The sequence below is a fragment of the Tubulanus polymorphus genome, chromosome 8 (genome assembly GCF_964204645.1).
Source record: "Tubulanus polymorphus chromosome 8, tnTubPoly1.2, whole genome shotgun sequence".
Taxonomy (NCBI): Eukaryota; Metazoa; Nemertea; class Palaeonemertea; order Tubulaniformes; family Tubulanidae; genus Tubulanus; species Tubulanus polymorphus.
Window position 1 is genome coordinate 11,012,320 of NC_134032.1, and position 21,948 is coordinate 11,034,267.

General features: G+C 47.1%; 1 protein-coding gene across 1 annotated transcript in view; it reads right to left on the reverse strand.

The window, feature by feature from the left end:
• The window catches only part of LOC141910353 (uncharacterized), a 100,610-nt gene that overhangs the window by 30,268 nt on the left and 48,394 nt on the right, over positions 1-21,948 (reverse strand). The window contains exons 41-63 of the mRNA XM_074801087.1: positions 21,699-21,943; positions 20,278-21,216; positions 17,441-19,333; positions 16,817-16,934; positions 16,403-16,626; positions 15,318-15,743; positions 14,638-14,854; positions 14,207-14,421; positions 13,651-13,884; positions 13,271-13,522; positions 12,751-12,885; positions 12,049-12,372; positions 11,387-11,554; positions 11,173-11,283; positions 10,737-10,925; positions 10,020-10,235; positions 9,599-9,880; positions 9,156-9,395; positions 8,764-9,030; positions 8,408-8,587; positions 7,648-8,025; positions 6,972-7,181; positions 6,418-6,717 (exon numbers count right to left, since the gene is read on the reverse strand). Coding sequence (XP_074657188.1) covers positions 6,418-6,717; positions 6,972-7,181; positions 7,648-8,025; positions 8,408-8,587; positions 8,764-9,030; positions 9,156-9,395; positions 9,599-9,880; positions 10,020-10,235; positions 10,737-10,925; positions 11,173-11,283; positions 11,387-11,554; positions 12,049-12,372; positions 12,751-12,885; positions 13,271-13,522; positions 13,651-13,884; positions 14,207-14,421; positions 14,638-14,854; positions 15,318-15,743; positions 16,403-16,626; positions 16,817-16,934; positions 17,441-19,333; positions 20,278-21,216; positions 21,699-21,943 — 7,763 coding nt within the window. The remainder of the gene's footprint in view (positions 1-6,417; positions 6,718-6,971; positions 7,182-7,647; positions 8,026-8,407; positions 8,588-8,763; positions 9,031-9,155; positions 9,396-9,598; positions 9,881-10,019; positions 10,236-10,736; positions 10,926-11,172; positions 11,284-11,386; positions 11,555-12,048; positions 12,373-12,750; positions 12,886-13,270; positions 13,523-13,650; positions 13,885-14,206; positions 14,422-14,637; positions 14,855-15,317; positions 15,744-16,402; positions 16,627-16,816; positions 16,935-17,440; positions 19,334-20,277; positions 21,217-21,698; positions 21,944-21,948) is intronic.

Consider the following 21,948-nt stretch of genomic DNA (forward strand, 5'->3'; position numbering starts at 1 on the left):
ACTAAAATTTGTATTTCCGAGTAGTACTTACCCTTTCCTATGGTTTTTGCCAATATTTTCTAAATTTGGATTTATCGCCAATGGTTTTTCTATACGACCCGGCCCTGCGGTATTGCATTTAGCCACCGGCGAAATCCGCCATCTTTTTTCGTCATAGCAGACCAAAAAAAAAAAAACAGCTATGCGGGGCAGGTGGGCGGGATTCCCACCATAGGAAAGGGTAAGTACTACTCGGAAATACAAATTTTAGTTCCAAAAATTGTAATATTTCCATCGAGTACTGTACCCTTTCCTATGGTTTTTGCTAGACTAGCCTAGCACAAGGATGGTGGGAAAGGTAGATAGAAAAACCACCGCTCGAACGCAAGGTAAGAGGGAAAAAGAGAGCACTTACCCAAGCACGGAAGGAGCACTGTAGCACAGGGAAGACCGGTTGGCCACAGTGAGTCCGTCCAGCTCAGGAGCCCCCCCCAGAATTTTGCGAAATTAATACTTGCAGATATGAGCCCAAACTATGTACAAGGATACACCCCCTGTGATCCTGATAATGCTACATAAATATTCTACACTAAAGGGTCCGATCGGAAAGAACGGACACCTTGAGCCATGACAACAGGACCAAGTGAAGCTAATGAGCCTAACTGGCCTGAAACATCCCGTAAATAAAATGACGTGAATGTCGACGGTGAATTCCAAAAGGCGGCCCGACAGACTTCCTCCAACGGAGCACCCGAAAAGGCTGCGCAGGAAGTAGCCATAGACCACACTTGATGAGAAACGACTCCCTCCGAGGAAAGATTCTCCTTCAATAAAATGTCCTTGATCATTGAAGAGACCCATCGGGCTACTGTGTCCCGCGAAATATCACCCTTTAGGTGATCCAGCAGCGGAATAAATAACCGCTCCCGTGAACCCCTCCGTGAAGCAGAGCGATCTAAATAGAAACACAACGCCCGCACAGGACATAAAGTCCTGTCCGGGATGCCCGGTTCCACTCGATGTTTTAGGGCTTCAATTCGCCATTGACGCCCAACCTAGCCTGGTCGTTGGTTCTTTGCCAAAAATTCCAAAGCAGGCCGCAGCGAAACAAATTCATTCGCTGGCCCAAAGACAATGTGACCTTGTCGGACTGAAAGCGCATGAATCTCAGAGCGACGGGCCGAGCAAGCCAAGAACAGCAAAAATACAGTCTTTTTTGACAAATTTGCAAAAGACGCTGCCGAAAGAGGTTCAAATGGAGCCTCCATTAACTTCTTCAAAATTACAGACAGATCCCATGGTGGAACTGTCCTTGTTACCCGAGGCCGGGAAATAGAAAACCCAGCAACCAGCTGGGATATCCGATGATCCCCTGCTACATTTGGCCATCCAGAAGCACGCAATGTATGAGAAATCGCGGAGCGGTAACCTTTAATAGTTATGACCTGTAAACCTTTTGCTACAAATAGGTGCAGTAAAAAATCTGCCAATTGAGCTACAGAGGGTGAGCATGGATCAATTTCCCCTGCAGCACACCAATCCGCAAAATGACTCCATTTGGCATCGTAAATGGTACTTGTTGATGGCCGCTTAGATCCTGCGATAAAGGAGGCAGCCTGTTCTGAAAAGCCTGAAGCTGACAAGGATCGCTGGACAATGGCCAGGCGAGCAGATTTAACCACTGGCTGTTTGGATGATGCCGAAAGATCCCCTGAGACAGAAGCGATGGGAAATTCGGAAGAATCCTGGGGTTGTCGCACAGTAGGTTGAGAAGTGGTAGGAACCATTTCTGAGCCGGCCAACATGGTGCTATCAGAACTATGTTGCAATTGACTGATCTCTCTATTTGATCCAGTAGGCGCGGCAGGACTGGTGTGGGCGGGAACGCATACGCATGCATCCCCGACCAGTCCAGAGAGAAGGCATCGACCCCCCACGCTTCCGCGTCTGGAAACGGGGACACAAACAGAGGACACCTCCGATTGAACCGGGTGGCAAACAGATCCAGCAGCGGATTGCCAAAAATGCCCCGAACCCGATCGACTACTTCTTGGTGGAGAACCCATTCTGTCGCAATAGCCTGACCTCGACGAGACAGAGCATCGGCCATCACGTTCCTTTTCCCTGCTAAATGTGCCACAGTCAGGGACACGCCCTTTGTCTGGCACCAAAGAAGAATTTTGGCCGACAGACCTGTGAGGGTTTCTGAGTGAGTGCCCCCTTGGTTCTGAAGGTAAGCCCTCACTGTTGAATTGTCCGTGGCTAACCAAACGTGGTGGCCCTCCACTCTCCTGTGAAAGAACTTCAGGGCCTTCCACACGGCCAGCATTTCTAGGAAATTTATGTGGTTGGTGGCCTCGTAGCGAGACCATTTCCCGGCTTTGACTCGGTTCTCCAGATGTGCCCCCCAACCTTGGTGACTGGCATCCGTGAATACACGAACTGGAGCCTCTAACGGGGCTAGTGACACCCCGAGCCGAAGATTCGTAGTGGCCGCCCACCACTGAAGATCCGGACTTAGATCGGTTGGAGGTACGGGAATCAAGGCCTCCCAGTTGCCCTTCGACTGAGACCAGAAGACCTTCCAATATTGTTGCAAGCGCCTGCTTCTGAGGCGGCCTAAGGGCACCACCAGACCCATGGAGCTGATGGAGCCTAGAAGCCGTGACCAGTAACGAGCTGTTCTCGGGGTTGTGGACACTCCCGCTACAGCTTCTTGAAGTTTGGCCACTCGAACCATAGACGGAAAGACTTTGCCGATTCGGAGATCGAAGTCCATGCCGAGATAAGTGAACTGTTGGGCCGGCGTCAACTGAGATTTTTCCCTGTTTACGCGGAACCCTAGCTGATGGACTAAGTCCAAGACTGAGGTCATTGCCTCCCGACATTCCTGAGCCGAATTCGCGACTATTAACCAGTCGTCGAGGTAAACGAACAGTCGAACACCCCTTGACTGAAGTACCTTCTGAACTGACTTGACCAACTTGGTGAAAACCCACGGGGCCGTACTGAGGCCAAATGGAAGAGACCTGAATTGGAACTGGCGGCCTTTCCACTTTATCCTGAGAAATCGCCGAGATTTTGGGTGAATTGGAACCGGAAAGTAAGCATCCTTCAGGTCCAATGAAGCCGCCCATTGACCCGGACATAGCCCTTGAATCACGTCCTTGGGCTTGGTCATCCGGAACCTTGGAATGTCTAGGTGCCGATTGAGGGATGACAGATCTATCACTGTCCGTTGACCCCCTGTGGCCTTTGGTACCATGAATATTCGAGAAAACCAGCCGGGAGAAGTTTCGTTGCAAACTGGTTCTATCGCTCCCTTCTCTGCCAGTTCCTTGAGAGCCGGAGAGATTAAGGCCTCCTGACCTGGTTTTGGCCGCATGTCGGGAGGTGACCTCGTCAGGCGCGGTCGCCTTAGGAAACGGAGACGGTAGCCACGAGAGACGACCCGGGAGGGCCAACCATCTCCAAAAAGGTCGGACCAGTGGGTTGCTGCCTTCTGCAGACAACCTCCCACTGGTCCCAAGAATTCATTTCGAGTTTTTCCGAAAGGAAGAGCCCCTTTTTGGAGCCTTCCCCTTGCCTCGATACGAACCGGAACTGTTACGACCGGACGAGGCTTGACACGATTGTTGAAGTTGCGCGCTAGTTCTCCAACCGGCATCCGAAGCCGCCTGAGAAAGCGCTGAAGTTTGAGATGGTCCTGTTTGCGTCCGTGCCGAACCTTGCGCCGCCGGCGTCGGACCAGAACGCTTTTTCCACGGAGTTCGGGGGTTGGACTTGGCCTGAACCTCCCGAATCTTCCTCAGCTCTGCGGAAACCGGAGCGCACCAACCGGAGAAGAGACGTGAAGACGTCCCCAATGGGGCTCTCAGCAAAGCATTGGACACCATATCCGGTAGACGAGTTTTGGCACTGGAGTCCATCACTGACTGACGGGAGGCTAACACCAGATTAGCCTGACCCCGAACCGACAACGGAATTACATGCGAAACAGACCGAGCCAAAGATTGGATAATCCGGTCCATTCCCTCCAGTTTTAGGGCAACTGACTCTGGGTCGGAGCCCGCATGAACGGCGGCGTGAGTCTCGCGAAGCTCACCCGTCAACACCTTAAGTGCCATATCTTGAAACGAACCAACCCTGGTAAGATTGTCCAGGATTGACGTCATGGCCACCAAACCGGACTTAGGCAAACGAATACCCGACTGTGCTGTAACAGTATCCGGGCTGATCAAAGTATAATCAGCATCCAGGCAGTTATGACTGTGATCCACAGCACCTGGAGTTGCGTAATACGCCGAGCGAAATGCGCCTATAGGTGGATCGGTTGAACTAAAATATTTCCCAGATTTCATACCCCGTTCTGGAGGGGGAAATGAAAAAGTTTCAGGCCGACATTCACCCCATAATTGCGTATCCAATCGAGCCCATTCTCTTGAAACCGCTGACGATTCCCGTAAAACGTTAAGATCGGAGTCCGGAGGGCGATAAGCTTCCATTGACTCACCGACCAGAGGAGCTGCTGTGGGCTTAGCGCGAGTTGCCCCGTGCTTGACAAAGAACTCACTTATCATCGCTCTAAATGGCATGTCCCCCGCTGGTTCGGATAAAACTGAACGGGACGGAGATACATTGCGAGCCAGGGAAGCCCCCATCGTCTGGGGCAACCCACAATTGCTTGCGACAGGAACGACCCCAGAAGGAATTGCCGCCTCTGGGACCGGATCCTCATTGAAATCAGACCCTACCGCAGCATCCAGGAATTCAGAGTCAGAATTCCGAAAAACTGAGTGGGCTGGCGAACTTCTAACCGGACAATCAGGAATAGGCTTACCTGTTGTAGAAGTTGCAGCGACTTGTTGCGACGAAGATAACAAGTTTAAAATTTTCTCCTCAAATACATGGAAATCCTTCTGAGTCAGGTATTTTCCAGTATCCCGACGATCATGCCGACTTCGGTGACGGTCCCTCGAACGGGATCGCGACCTACTAGAAGAATCGCTTTCATCGCTAACCGACGTCGACGAACGATGAGAAGACCGACGGCGAAACTTCCGACAATAACGATCGTAGTCCCTCTCGCGATCAAACCTTGATCTGCGAGAAGGAGATCTTGCTCGTTTATTACGCTCACGGCGTCTAAATCTAGTGGGAGAGCGAGCTCTATCCCCGGAGCGACGATCAGAATCAGACGATGAACGTACCGGATGTTTTGAACCGGACGACGTCTGGACCGGACCGGTGGCCGAACCGGACCGAACCGGACCGATGCCCGACCCGGACCGGACCGGTACCGACCGAACCGGTGCGGGCCGTTCGCGACTACCGCGGCGCGCGCTCGGTTCCGAACATGTAGTCTGAACCGGCCGAACCGGCCGAACCGGTGAACGACCAGAGACCGGTGAATGACCGGAGACCGGTGCCGGTGAACGACCAGAGACCGGTGAATGACCGGAGACCGGTGCCGGTGAACCAGCGTTCCTCCCCGGTGAACGGAGTTGGGAAGCCGATCGTACCTGAACGACCGGCGACCGCTCCGCTTTACGATAAGAAACAGGATTAGAAACGTCGGTTGGCACATCGGCCGAAACCGACGAATCCCTGCTAACTCGACGACGATCTCTTAGTTTAAGAGCCTTATCGGCCCGAAGCCAAAGGTCCTCGGACCACACGACGCAAATATTGCAAGGATTGCTCCTTGCACATATTTGACCGGATTTGCGCCTGCACGACGCACATGAATCGTGGTTGTCCCAGGCGCCAAACAAATGCCCGCATCCCTCCCCGCCACGATGCTGACCCTTAGGAGGGGGTGGCATAATTATCCTGTTACAAATCAAAACAATTCAATTCAATTCAATCAAATTATATTTGTAAATAAAATTCTTACGGAAAAAAAGAAATCAGGGATAACCCCCAAACCGAACGGACTCACCGTTACGAGAGTGAAAACTCCCTAATATCCTAATTCCCAGATTTTTACGGCGAAAAAATCCAACGCGTTCTACTGCGAGAACGCCAAGAAAAAAGATGGCGGATTTCGCCGGTGGCTAAATGCAATACCGCAGGGCCGGGTCGTATAGAAAAACCATTGACGATAAATCCAAATTTAGAAAATATTGGCAAAAACCATAGGAAAGGGTACAGTACTCGATGGAAATATGTAAATAGTACATTTGATTCCACTTTATTCGGCCTCATACAATGTAGAGTACAAGGGAGATTGAAGTAAAATTCCAGAGCAATTTCATTTCTTAAGTTGACCGGTACTGACTAAAGTTGAAAGTCTAATGTGGCTATGTAGCTTCTAAGCCTGGGTTTAGGCTATTGGTTCTAACAAGCCTACTCAGATGAAGCAAAGAATCTAAGAAGAATAACGCCAAAGTGAGTTCGAGTCAACGTAGATGCGATTTGTATCGTTCGAACACTTACCGAGAACTAATGGTTTACTTGCACTAGCGCCACCTGTACAGAACCAACCAGCGCTGCAATTACCATTCGGCGTCGATCGGCCGTGACCTTCGCAATACTGTCCGGCGGGACACAGCAAACAAGCGGAACTATTCTGCTGCCCGGTATACGGGTTATACGTGCCCGGCGGGCATTGGAACTGTAAACCGTGTTCGGTGCCCGATGGGCAGTAACTACCGGTCGGACAGATATCTTGAGTCGGGTTTGTCGTATTCAGAACGCAATAGTAACCAGCCGGACATTGTTCACATGAGGCTTGACCTAAGTTTTAAAATGAAATTATCTTCCAGTAAATTCCTTTCCATGTAATTTGGTACCCATCTCCGCAGATGGATACAGACATGACTACCTTGGTATGTGTTATAGTAGTTACACCTCAATGTTACTGAGGTTAAATTGATAATGAACCAGAAATCATTCTGACTTTGAGGATTCTAGCAATAATTGTGCTCTTTAAAGGGTAGTAGCAGGTAGTCAGGAATCTGTGTATTTATAGGGCGAGATGATAACCTTACCTTTCTGCAGGTTGTAAGTTCCCGTCGGACACGGCAGCGGGTGCGCGGAACCAACCGGGCAGTAAGTCCCGGTCGGGCATTCCGCTCCGACACCTTTATGCGGCAAGGAATCACTGGGCGTGGCTGTATCAGATCCGTACTCGCAGTAGTGACCGGCGGTACAGAGTCCATCCGGCGACGACATGCCGGCGGTACCGCAAAACGACCCACCTGACGAGAAAAAAAGGATTGTAAAAGGAATTTATTCGAGCTCGTAAAAGTGGACAGCGATTGCTATAACGCAACGTCGTACCAACTTTATAGGAACGATTTTTATCTAACCGAATGGTTAACGTTGACATTCAGTCAAAAAACATCCTGTGAACCTCAAGATAATTACAACGGTGCATGAACGTTAAAACATTAATGAAAGACCATTAAAAAATGTTGTTTGAACGTTTTCTTGTTCGCTGGGTCAGGCCTGGCTTGACGTTTTTGATAGGGCTAAATTTGGCCCGGACCAAACAGGCACTAGCCCATTTGGCACCTATGTAAACAGTTGTTCTGGGCCTAATTTGGTACGGGCCAAAAATGCTTGTGTGATTATGGCTATAGTGATTTTATCCTTCAATTACAGAACTGGATTCAGATTACTTGGATTACTTAGAGAATGATTATGATATCAATCTTTTCTCACCTGTGCATTGAGTACACTGTGATTCTTGTGTCAGTCCCGTCGCATTCGTGAACGTGCCAGTCGGACACGGCTGCAAATCGGCACCAGTTCCTTCCGGGCAGTAGTGCCCTCTACGACACGGATCGGCGCGGTCCCTGTTCACGCAGTAGTGCCCGGCCGGGCAGACGTAGCAAGCAGACGCGCCCGTGTGATTCATGAACGTTCCGTTGCCACACGGTTCCGGTTTCACCGAGCCGAGCGTACAGTAGTGACCGGTATCGCAAATATCGCCCGACACTCCGTCTGTCGGCGTTGTCGTGTTACTACCCAGAGTGCAATAGTATCCGGCTGAACACGGCCCGGTAACGTTCGTTTTACCGAGACTATCGCAGTAAAATCCTGAAATAAAGAGTTTTCAGAGATGAAATTCATCAGGGCAGCCACTTTTATTTGACTTCCTTTTTCCCCGACTATTCCCTGACATGCACGTTGTTTTACCTGACTTGATCTGTTAAGAATCAAATCAATTAACAGTCAAATATGTAAAGCATAGACAGAAACTTTTTGACTTAATGTGCAATCTAGTTATCTCAACAAATTTCCCTGACTTTTCTCTGATTTTTAGTTTTTTTTAAAACAAAATTCTCTGACTATTCCCAGACTGTTTTTAAGATCAGAAAATTCGCTGACCCTTCCCTGATTTCCAGGTAAGTGGCCACCCTATTCTCTACATAGACTCAATTTGAAAAAAAATACATCGAAAAATAACAAATCTACGAACCTGGTGTGCATTTCGTACACTGATCTACGTCGGCGAGGCCGGTCTGATCGCTGAACGAGCCCGGGGGACAAGGCTGCCCGACGCTCGTTCCGTTCGGGCAGTAAGAGCCCGCCGGGCAAACATCGCCGTAAGCTTTCGACGTCGGGTTGATCTCCTTCGACCCTCCGCTGCAGTAAAATCCTGTGTGAATAAAAATAAATTCCTATTTCTTTGACAACTTCTTAACTATGAAATTAGGAAATATAGCATACACCTTTTAGATAGTTAACTTATGTATTTAAGCCGGACACTAGGTCAATAATTTTCAAACTATCTTTTATCTCGAAGAAAAGTTCAAGAGCCTTTTAAAAGCTTACCAGCCCAGCAAGGTCCAGAAACCTGCGTTAAACCAGTTTGTCCGCAGTAATGTCCCGGGGTACAAGCGTCGCACGAGGCGACCTGCATCAAGCCAGTGCGATTACTGAACGTTCCCAGCGGGCATTGAACCCCCGTGACGCTGCCGACCTCGCAATAAGATCCAGCCGGACAGATATCGCCGGTGCCTCCGTCTAGCGGGGTCGAAACGAAAGCGCTGAGGGTACAGTAGTAACCGGCGCTGCAAGCGGCGGTCGGCGAAATATTACCTGAAATTCAAGATTTTTTTGGAGAACATCTTACACGGCTTTAAGTAAATGGTTTTTATTGAAGAAATAAATTTTCAGTTTTAAGACCTTTTTCTACAAATATAGAAATTTTCATGGTCACTTACCTTCACCACTACAGTAGAACCCAGGATCGCACGGGGTGCACTGAACCGCCGAGACCAGTCCGGTTTTGTTACTATAACTGCCCGCCGGGCACAAGTATTCCATCTCGCTTTTCGTTCCGCTCGGACAATACGATCCCGCCGGGCAGATAGTCAGTACGGCAACGCCTCGGTAACTGCGATACCTACCGGAATAGTTACCGCTTACCGTTACGTTCGGAGCGTCTAAATCGATATAATCACCTAAAACACAAAAATTATTGTATTACCTGATAGAAAATTTTGTATATGCTGTAGAAATTCTATATTTTGCACTATTAATATTTTTTGTCAAAATGCAAATCTTTACAATCGAAATTTAACTAGATTTAGCTAAAACATTATTAGGAAAATAGCACAGGATTTCACTAGGTATTGAAGGAGTTTTCAAGTAATTTTCAACCTACCAAATGCTTTACAGTAAGATCCTTGCGGGCAGACGTCACAGGTCGACTGTCTCCAATGCGGCTGATAAAAACCGGACGGACAGCCGGTCTGGTTGTGACTGCCTTGTAGACAGAAATGTCCCGGACTGCATCCGAAATCGGTCGGTCGCGGCGACGACTGACCCTCCGGGCAGTAATAGCCGGCGTCGCACGGGTTCGTGGGCGCGTCCTGCCCGAATTGATCGCAATACATTCCGGGTGTACACAGCTCACAATCGGTGATGTTCACATTACCAGTGCGACCTGAAAATTGATTTAAAGATGATTTGAAAACCATTTTTCATCTAGATGAAAATCTCGGTTTAATCCAACTGAAGTTTTGTAGATTGCAATTGGTTGTTCAAACATAGGCAATAGTAAAATCGGTAAAATTTATACATACCTGAAAAAGTTCCCGGATTGCAAGCGACCTCGATTGTCGTACCGATCGGACAATAATGGCCGCTGCTGCACGGTACCGGGTTGTTCACCTCAGCCGTTCCGTTACAGAAATAACCAGCTAAACAGTCACCAGATGGCGTAGCTAGACCGTCTGTCTCGCAGTATTTTCCCGGAGGACACGGTATGGGCCTGTCAGCTCCTTGCGGACAGTAATAACCTGGAGATAGATAGGGTAAGATATATAGAGATAGATAAAGTAAGTTTTTATAAATAAATCCCTCATTGAAATACTACTTTCATATTAAACAGATTTGAGTTCATATTTTCATTCAATTTATCTATAAATTCAAAATCAAATGCAAAAGTAAACTTTTAAGGAAGTTTTCATAGTAATCTATCAGATAAACATTTTGCAAATTTCAACTATGGCAGGGTGGCCACTTAGTGTCAATTTACAAATTCCCTGATTGTTCTATGTTATGACACAAAATTCCCTTGAGTACTCTTGATTTAAAATGTTACAGCATATATTCATTTTTTGTGAATACTGATGAAGAAACATGGCCAATAATGTATCCACATTCCCTGGGTTTTCTAGGTGCATTGCACAATTAGTAAATTTTCCGTGATTTTTCTGATTCCCTGAGTTTTCCATGTTTTCCAGGTCAGTGGCCTCCCTGTATGGCAACTACCGATAAATGAAACAAATGATCTTTACCTTTCGGACAAGTGTTTCCAGTACTGTTCAGCGAATAGATCGGACAAGTGCTGTTACTGGCTAGAGGAATGCTACTCAGGTCGACAGACGGAAGCGGTCGCGGTTGGTACGCGCCGCGTGAACAATACCAGCCCGGATCGCAATCGCTCACCGGTTCCGATAAACCGGCACCCTGGCAGTGTTTACCAGCTGAAAGAACGGAGATGCAAAATTTTTTAAACATATTTCTTAAAATGTGATCCTATTCATATATCAATCATCAATCATCATAATGAAAATTTAAGATACAGTAAGTTGGTACATATATCAGATAAACAAGACATATCATTGCTTAAACAGTCGTATAACTCATTTCTTAAATTAAACTGTTCAAACCAAAACTCAATCTGAAATATGTATTTTTCTTTCTCTTGAATTTGGATCGTTTTTTACTTACGTAAACAAGGTAGACATTCGAAAGCAGACGTAGCCGTGGTTTTGTTATTGTATGTACCAGACGGACATTCGAACTGAAGGGCATACGCGGTACCTTCCGGACAGTAGGCACCTGCAAGATTCAAATCATCGGTGATACAAAATTATGCGTTTGTTTGCGATGAAACCGTGAATGTGTCTTGGATGGGAGATTATATTTGTCTCTAGTTTTTTACCTTTTGGACACGGAGTATCGAGGAAAGTGGTTGAATTCGCCGGACAGTAGTAACCAGCCGCGCACGGCTGGCAGACGGACTGATGAGTTTGATCGGTGTACGAACCGGCTGGACAGCCGATCGGCAAAGCAGTGCCTTCTGGACAATAATGGCCAACTGGGCAACCATCTGAAATAAACCAACCAATTATCACACATCGTAGGATGGCCACATTTACAAATCCCCTGGACCCGGTGGTTCCACAGTTGTGAGTAAGAGTTAACTCCAAGTTAAAAGTAGTTCACTTTCAATGAACTGTGGAACTGGGTACTGAGTTTCTCCATGTCATGTGAGAAATTTCTAGATAAAAATGTTACAATTCATTCATATTTTACTGAATCGTGTATTGATAAAGAAATATGTGGTTAATAGCATCATCCAAATCCCTAAGTTTTCCAAATTTTTTGGTAAAATTTGTCAAATTCCCCAAGTTTTCCCAGATTTTTTTCTAGATTCTTCTGATACCCCAAGTTTTCCTGGATTTCCAGGTCAGTGGCCGACCTGATCAAGGATGAAGTTGTCATTTCACATTTCAAAACATGATAACTTCTCAATCTTATTATAAGAAGTAAAGTTAATGGGTACGCAACGTTGACACGATTCGAATTTGTTGACCTACTTACCGCCACTTCCTGTGTTATTGTTGCTAGGCGCTGGCGTATTGACACCGATTTCGCAGTAGTACCCGGGCGCGCAATTTCCATTGACGGTCACCGAACCCGGCTGGTCGCAGTATTTACCACCGTCGCATTGAGTGCATTCTGACGCGGCCTGTAACATCTCGACCGGGCCGTATGTGCCCTGCGGACACAACTGTTGATTGTGGCCCGTGTTTCCTGGACAGTAACGCCCCCTGGGGCATGGTTCAGCGCGGTCACCGTTCACGCAGTAGTAACGGGCCGGACAGATATCGCAAACAGCGGCCTCGGTGTGGTTCATGTATGTTCCTAGAAAGAAATTTGTTGAGGAATACTCAATTGCTAGCTTTGCCACAACACCAATAATCAGTTATTAACAAGATGTTTTAGTAACTGGCCCGTTTTATATCAAATCTGGACACTTCAATGGTTTTCCAGGGTCGCCAACCTCGCTATCAGTGCTTTTTTTCAGTAATATTTCATCGAAATGATCAAAGTAATCAGTAATCAACAGTAAAGACTGTCAGTTACATCTTCCACAAATTCTGTATGCATCAAACAAGTCAAACCAGTAATCCTCGTTATAAAAGAGTAACAAACACTGAAGAACAGTTGACAGCTCTGGTTAACCTTCTGAATTCTGATAATAATGACTATAAGAATCGATTCGTTTTTGCCACAACTTACCGAGTGCGCAAGGAATAGGTGCAGGTGATCCAGTCGGGCAGTAGAACCCAGCAGGGCAGACGTCGCCGGTGACGCCATCCGTCGGCTGGTTTGACTTCGAACCGTTTTTACAATAAAATCCAGCCGTGCACATATCTAGAACAGAAACCATTTAATGCCATCAAAATCGGTCGATTTTCAGCCAAAGATTGCTTTGTAGATTTCGCACTATTTTGAAAAGCTTTTTTCAAATAAAACTTCTTCAAGATTGTCTTCAACTCTACTTCAAAGAGATATTCATAAAAAGATTTTTGATTACTCAGAGAAATCCAAACGTAGTGTCATCCACTTATAATTTTGCTTTTAATCTTTTAAATTTGTACATAGTGGATTCTTCATTATACAGTAAACCTCCACCTAACGCAGACAAATTTGATTTTGTCTTTGTTCAGAGTTTGAGTTTGTCAATAGTCCGAGTTGGCGATGTCTGACATAAGGTTTACTTTATTTACTTCCCAGTTTATGAAATAGTTACGATTACCTGTTACATTCGACAGTCCGGGAATGGCGCAGTAATAGCCGCCCGTACAGTCGAGACATTCCGCTAACGCCGCGCGTTGAGTCTCCGGTTGGTATGTGCCCGCCGGACACGCCATCGGCGTCGCCGTGCCGACCGGACAATAATGACCGACCGGACAAATATCTCCGTACGACTGACCAGCGGGACTGCGAAGAATAGCTCCTAACGTACAGAAATAACCGGCCTCGCATTTACCGGACGGTTCGATGAGCCCTGAGAAAAAAAAAACATTTAATAAATCGGTGAAAAATATAAGGGATTGAATTTTTAAAATTTTCAATCCAGGGAATATGCTGATTCGAAAGGATATTAAAAGTAAATTTCCTATTTCTAAATCTTACCATCTGTTGCGCAGTAATGTCCGGGTGTACACTGTTGGCATTCTGTCACGTTATGTAAACCTGTTTCGTTGCTGAACGTTCCTTGCGGACATTTGACGCCCAAAAACGACCCTTGAGGGCAATAGTAACCCGGCGGGCAGATATAGCCTGTAACGCCATCGGTCGGTCGGGCACTAGCCGCCCCAGAAACGCAAACGAAACCGGCATCGCATTCGGCTTTCGGTTGAGTTTGACCTGCAAAATATTCCGACAATATCAGAGCTGATTAATTATACCATACCTGATTTGATGACGTAATAGGGGGATGTATGGAGGCAGTCATCTTTTCAAGACGTGTCAAATTATTAGAAGACTTGATGATGTCATAGGAGGATGTTTTTTGGAAGACTCTATACCACCATCTGTCATAGGAAGAATAGAGGCAGTCCACTTGTCCAAAAGGGTCGGAATGCTATAGACGATGTCATAGAGAGATTTTATGAAGGGCATCATCTGCTCTGGAAGGATATGAAGACAGAAATTTTGTTTGCGTTTAGAAGTATTTTTCAAATCTCACCTGGTGTATCGCAGTAGTATCCCGGCGTACACTGGGTACATTGGCTCGAGTTATGCAAATTCGTCTGGTTACTGAACGTCTGAACGGGGCACGGGTATTGATGCTTCGACTCGGTGTTCGTCGGACAGTAATAACCGGACAGGCATTTGCTAGGGGTTATAACCCCCGTACCGACCACTCCCAGGTCTGTGGCCGCTTCTACTGGATCACAATAGCTACAAAGAAATTAGTTTTTCTATAAGTTTGATAGTTTACTGTATCAGTATGCCTGAATATGATGGCTTTAAGAATATAGCCGAAATTTTGCTTTAATAAATCCTTTTACCAGAACTTTTCCTCTTTTTCTAGACTTATGGGATTTCTTACTTATTCATCTTACATGGAAATTCTATTTTTTCAAGAAAGAATGAAAAATGTCGGGACATACATACCTTCCCGAGGGACAGGGTTTGCAGAGGCTCTGATGAGTGTCGTCTTGGAATTCTCCTGCCACACACGGCTGAGGTTGGGCCGATCCCACCGGGCAGAAATGACCGATGGTACAGTTGTATTCGCCCGGAGTAGGCGTGTCCTGACCGCCCGGACAATAGTAACCACTGTTGCACGAAGCGGTGACGTTCGTGTTACCAGTTCCGCTGCAATAAAATCCTGTCGGAAATAATGCGAAAAAGTAAGAAAACTTTGGTTGAATTCGTGGTAAACGAATCAAAAATCAGAATAAGCTGATCAAGAGCTAGATACTTAGTTTTGACTGGTTCTTAGTTGTTAGATTGGATATAATACCAAAATGAGCTTAGGCTGGTCTTAAATTGTAAGGTTGGCGAACTTAATCTTAGTCTTAAGTTGTTAGATTGGATATATAAAACAAAATGAGCTTAGTCTGGTCTTAAGTTGTTAGATTAGCTATAGAACCAAAATGGGCTTAGACTGGCCTTGAGTTTTCACTTTATAATCAAATCTAGCATGAGCCTTAAGTTGTTGGATTTGAGCTGAAACTGTTCTTAAATCTGAGACTGGGCCATTGGATCAGAAACATGTTTACTTCTTTACACCAACCCAAATATTTCACTTACCTATCTTCAATTACCGATAAATACTTGTATACACTAACCTGGTAAGCAGTTGAGGCAGTCGCTCTGTTTAGTATTTCCGGCTGTATCTGATGCCGTTCCCGCCGGACAAGGCGTCGGAGTCATCGATCCCTGCGGGCAGTAATGTCCCGCCGGACACCGACCCGACGGGGGATCGGCACGGGACGCGTTCCCGTCGCAATAGTATCCCGCGTCGCACGGGCCGTTCGGCTCGGCGCGCGCGTAACCTTGACAATAACGGCCGCCGTCGCAGCCGATCGGATAGGCGATACCGCTCGGGCAGTAGTACCCGGGCCAGCATCGACCGCCCGTGTAGTTGGCCGCGGGGCACGTACATTCCGACAGCATCGTGGCATTACCCTCCGCGACCGGCTGCTGCATATACGAACCACCGGTACAGTAGTAACCAGCGCTACAATTGCCGCTCGGCGCCGATATACCACCCACTAAAAAATACATCAAATAAACAAAACTGATCAATCAGATCGAACTAAACTTGATACATTTTTTTCATTTCCAAACGCTGTAATGATGACTCTACAACATTCCACTTGTGGTAAGTGAGGATCCATTTGGTGTCGCTACTGTGCGTTCAGACAACGATGCCGGGTTGCTACTCAGATTTAAGATTTGATTAAAACCTATCCACAATTTCTCAAATTCTATGAACAATGCTTTATGAACCCTAAAATACGGTCCGAGTTTGTCAAAAACATGATTTGCCGCATTTATGAATTGCGAGGTTTAAAATCTATAGGAAAGTTAATCGAAAATGGACTGATAGTTCGACTGAGTTTTTCTACTGAATAGGATAGCTGGTGTCTTCTCATTAAATTCTTTCAGAGCATATTGCCTACATTTTCAAGCTTCCATTCAACCAAAGTTCATACACAATTTCATACGTTTTTCAGTGCGATTAATACAAACAAATTCTTATAAAGATATATAAGATTTTCTCAGCTAACATGCAATTTCTGTTGTACATGGATGTTTGAATATGATGTTCTACTAATAATCTGAAATAATTATTATGAAGATGTTTGCTGCAGCATTTGTTGTTCATCGAAGTTCAGATTTTAAAGGCCCTATAAAATTTCAAACTTACATTCGCAGTATTGTCCCGGCGGGCACGGTAAACACGCGTCCGAGTTCTGACTTCCGTTCGACGGGTTATAGCTACCCTTCGGACATGGGAATCCGTACGGCAACTTCGTACCTTCCGGGCAATAATAGCCCGACGGACAAATCTGACTGGTGAACTCCGTGCTATTCTCCATACAGTAGTAACCGGCTGGACAAGCCGTGCAATTCCACTGTCCAAAATTATCGCTGAAATTCAAAGATAGACCTAGATTATTATGAGTCATCGATATGTGGACATTATCTGAAATTATTCATTTTTTTAAATGATTGTAGCTCAAGAAAATAAAGTACAAGATAAGGGGCCTAATTCTGAAAAATGTTGGATATTGTTTAACGTTGAACGTTTTCCAATATACTAATGATCTGATGCATTTACCTAAAGGAACCAGCAGTACAGGGTAGGGGTTCAACGGTACCCTCCGGACAGTAATGACCCAACGGACAGATTCCACCATCACCGGTATGTCCACCACTCGGAGTAAACATATTCACTCCTACAAAAGAATAAAAGAAATACAAATTTCAAGCAGGGATGGGTTAGTTGCTGAAAGGTTGGTTAAAGATAACCGGTGAATAGAAACCGTAGTAACAATGAACTTGACGCAACGTCAACTTTCCACTGGTTAACTCCAAACAATTTTTTTTTACCAACGAGCCCTGCGTTGATAAACATAGCTAGTAAAGAGCAGACAAACATAATCAAACATTTCCTTTAACCTAATCAAACATTTCCTTTAGGCTAACGTTCAACTAAAATTTTCATGGGTTCTACATCCAAAGCTCATAGTAATTGACTCTGGCTTACTATTCGAGAATCAACTAGCTTTAACTTTTGATGGATTAAATCTTAACTCACACTTGGTTTGGGTCTGACTTTTGGAGAAGGAATAATTGAAAGTTAACTCATCTTCACTTCAGAATGCAACTTGACAAAGTTGAATGAATGTAATCTGATTTACATGATGATGAGTTCTATAATTATTGCAAACTATCTAATTACCTGTTCTACAGTAGTATCCCGGACTGCAGTTTCCTTTCACGTTGCTCCTACCCGGAATATTGCAGTACTTTCCTCCATCACACTGCGAACACTGACTCTGTTCGTACAGCCCTAACCGCGGGTTATACGTACCCGCCGGGCAGAGCTGCAAATCGGCTCCCGTTTTCGCCGGACAAAAGTGTCCCGTCGGGCAAATTTCGGCGCGATCTCTGAACGTACAATAGTGCCCGGCGGGGCAGTCGTAACAAGCCCCGGCGCCCGTGTGATTTACGTAAGTACCGTTCGGGCAGAAGTAATGCTGACCGGATCCGACAGGGCAGTAAGATCCGGCCGGGCAGATATCGCCGGTCGTACCGTCCCGCGGCGAAGGACTTACAGTGCCGCCTAGGCAGTAGAACCCGATGTCGCAATCGCCCGTAACCGCCGCTTCGCCGGATTTATTACAGTACTTGCCAGGGGTGCATTCGATACAGGCGGTTATGTTCGTCATGCGGACGTTCGGTTGGTATGTACCCGCGAGACAAGCGGACGGAGTAGCGCTGTGTTTTGGGCAGTAGTGACCGACCGGACATTCGTCGCCGTACGTCTGCTGATACGGATTTGCTTCTCGCGACGCGTTCGCGCAGTAGAACCCGGCCAGACACGAGCCGTTAGGGGCCGTTAAACCCGACTGGGCGCAGTACTCGCCGGGCGGACATGCCGAGCAATCTCCAAATGACGGTAGTTTGGCGCGGTCGCCGTACGTACCCGCCGGGCACGGCGTCGCCGATGACCAACCGGCTCCGCAGTATGTACCCTGCGGGCACGGGCCGCCCTCTGCGGATAATGACGGCTGCGGGGTCGTCGATCCTAACGCGCAGTAATAACCGGCCGTACACGGACCGGCCGGTTCGGTCAGATTCGCAGAGTCGCAATAGTGACCAGGCGGACACTGTCGACATTCGGATAGATCCTCGAGTCCGGTTTGGTTGCTGTAAGTTCCGGCGGGGCAGGCGTTACTCCTCGCTCCAGTCGTACCATTCGGGCAGTAAAAACCGGCTGGACAAATCTTCGGTGTGACGACGCCGTGCGAGGGAGCGGACGGACCGCTTTGTAATTCGGAAATCGCTTCGTTACGATCGCAATAATACCCGCCCGGGCATTCTAAGCAGACGCCTTTTCCGGGCAGAGGTTGATACGCGCCCGACTCACACGCGGATTGCTGCGGGCACCGGTGACCTGCGAGGCACCGGTTCCCGGACGGCTGCGGCGCGATCATTCCTTCCGGGCAAAACCAGCCGACGTCGCAATCGTCGTTCGGTAACGCGCGCCCGACGCCCGAGCAGTATTTACCGGCGGTGCACAGCAAACAGCTCGTTTCGTTCCAGTTTTCGAAGCGGTCGGAGAATCGACCCTCGGCACACGGCACCGGCGCGCTGCTCTTACGCGGGCAATAATGACCTTTTGGGCAAATATCGCCGGTGACGTCGTCGACCGGGTTCGGTAGTATCGTGCTTCCGTTGCAGTAATACCCGGCCGAACAGTCTCCACTAACTGCTGCTAGTTCGTCGACGCGGCAGTACGATCCCGGATCGCACGGGATCGGCGCCGACGCCCCGGGCGGGCAGTAACTTCCCGCTTTACATATCCCGCCCATCGTTTTCGCCGGGCAGACGCAATTCGACGCGCTTTCGTTTCCGGAAATCGTCGGTTTAGCCGACCACGATCCGAGCGCGCAGTACCAACCGGGCGCGCATAACCCGGCCGGGAGATCCATGCCTTCGTCCGGGCAATACGAGCCCGGGGTACAAAGCACGCATGACGACGGAGCAGACGAGCCGGTGGCGTTGTTGAACGTGCCGTTCGGACACGGATACTGCGTCGAAAACTCGGTCTTCAATAAACAATAATGACCTGAAAATTACAATAGCACTTAACGTAAAAAGATGTAAAATCTAAAGCAAAGGATGGAAGAGGAACGGGTTATAAATAAAGAATAGCTCCATAACATTTATGGAAACATTGAAAATGGTGGCGATTACTATATAAACATCATTGTATAATAAGTGGAATTTTTGATAGTATCATAATAAGCGTCTCTGTAAAGGCCATTCAGGTATCATTGGGTTTGACATTTTTTCCCCTCAACCTGTTAAGCATAGTGGATTCAATCAAAGTTTCTCTATCCCAATTGACTGAGCACTACTCGGAGAGAACCATCGACCAACAAAATTTTTCTGCTGCCAACTGTATTCGATCTGGTGAATTCCACGGATTTGACGGGACCAGTGAGGAGCTTTAGTATGTGCTGCCCCCATTTCATGGAATGGAATACCCTTATATTCAAACAGACTATTGATGATATTGATGATCCTGATATATAGAATGTATGTTAATAATAATTTACAGGCAGTACTGTTCCGTAAGACGAGTGCTCAGGACACATGACCTGATCAATCAAAGTCCTGTGTGCTGTTCATATGGTCAGTACTGATAATAATGATAATATGTCTAGCCTTCTGGCTATTGTTTTAACTCTCCTGATGGCATGGTCCTCATGGGTATAAAAACCCAGAGACACACGTCGCTCTCTCTCTTTTCTCTGATTCGTGGTTACTATACTCAGCTCTCGCTTAGAGTACTACAATAAAATCACATTTTCTAACCATTAATCGTAGTCTTTACTTCTGAGCTAGGACTCTATATCAACTGGTTGAGAACCCGGGCACTAGGACTCTATATCAAACCTTTGCATTCAATGTTTTAAATAACATCGTGATCTATTATTGTAAACCGCTTCGAAAAATAAAAATGATTATTATTATTCTATTATTGGAAGAATTACGAAAATAGCTTACCTTTCGGACATTCAGTTGTATTCTCACTTCCCAGCGTACAATAAAATCCAGCCGGACAATCGATACAGCTGTCGCGTTGCATAGCGGGCTGATACGTGCCCGCCGGGCATTGATTCGCGAGACTCGAACCGGCCGGGCAGTACGACCCTCGGGGGCACGGGCCGCCCGCACTACTCGCCACGACCGGGCGCGACGTCGTCGCTCCGAAGCTGCAGTAAAAACCGGCGTCGCAAAATCCGACCGGGAACGACAAGCCGGGACGATCGCAGTAATATCCTTCTAAACACGTCTGACATTCGGAATCGGCGACGAGATTCGTTCCGTTGTTGAATGTTCCCGGCGGACACGATACCGGATCGGTCGTCTGTCGAGGACAGTAGAATCCGCTCGGGCAGAGGTCGGCGTTGCCGGTCGACGAGCCGGCCGACGGACGCGGTGAATTCGACCCGCTACGACAGAAATATCCGGCGTCGCACGGAGCGGTCGGCGTCGTTAAGTTCGCCGCGTCGCAATAGAAACCGCCCGTACACTGTGTGCATTGAGTTACGTTCGATAATCCGGGGCTGGCGCTAAACGTGCCCGCCGGGCACGGCTCCCATACATGCCCGGTACCCTCCGGACAGTAGAATCCGACCGGGCAGGGCTGCGGGTTCGATCCTGTAACGCAGTAATGCCCAGCCGTACACGCCGTACACTGATCGTTTAATTCAGTATCGGTAAACGTACCCGGAGGACACAGAATCGGCTGGGCAGTACCCGCCGGGCAGTAGTGACCGACCGGACACTTGTTACCGGTGGCGCCGTCTGTCGGCGTCGCAGTTGAAGCCTTCGACGAGCAGTAATAACGAGCTGAGCAATTCGCCGTCGGTTGAACGTTGCCGAAACCCTGACAGTACATACCACCGGAACACGCACTACACTGAGTAGACAATTCCAAACCTAGAAAACGCAGTGACAAATTTATAATTTCACTTGTAAGAAACGGTTTTTATTTCTCTGATTCAGGTCATAATTAGTTACTAAACTTGACTTTACTAAATTACTCAAGTCTTAAAGATTGGGGTTGCTATTCGTACAGAGTCTTTGAGAAAGAAATGGTTTTTACAAGTAATCAATCATAACGAATCGTCAAAATGAATTCTTCAAGAATGAGGTCATCATTAATCACTGATCAGAATTTTAATGAATTGCTTAAGTCTTCAAGATTGTGGTTGTTATAAGCACGGATTCATTGATATCTTTGAGAAAGAAAAGTAAGTAATTCATCATAATTTCACTGAATCATTGAAGTCATCGAAAATGAGGTCGAAAATGAGGTCGTCATTAATTCACTAATCATAATTCTATGGTAACATTGAAGTCTTTGCGAATGAGATAGTCACTAGCAATCAATCATGATTTTACTGAATTCATCGGCTCACCTTCTACGGAGTTGAATGTACCCGGTGGACAGGGTTCACTGTGACTGGAGCCCGACGGGCAGAACGCTCCGGCCGGGCAGATATTTCCGGTTACGTTATCGACGGGGTTCGCCACCGACGCGCCGAGCGTACAGTAATATCCGCCATTGCACGATCCAGATGGCGCCGATAGTCCTTCCTGGCTACAGAACATTCCACCCGGACACTTCGTACAATCGACTGAAGTGTGTAGACCAGTCAGATTACTGTA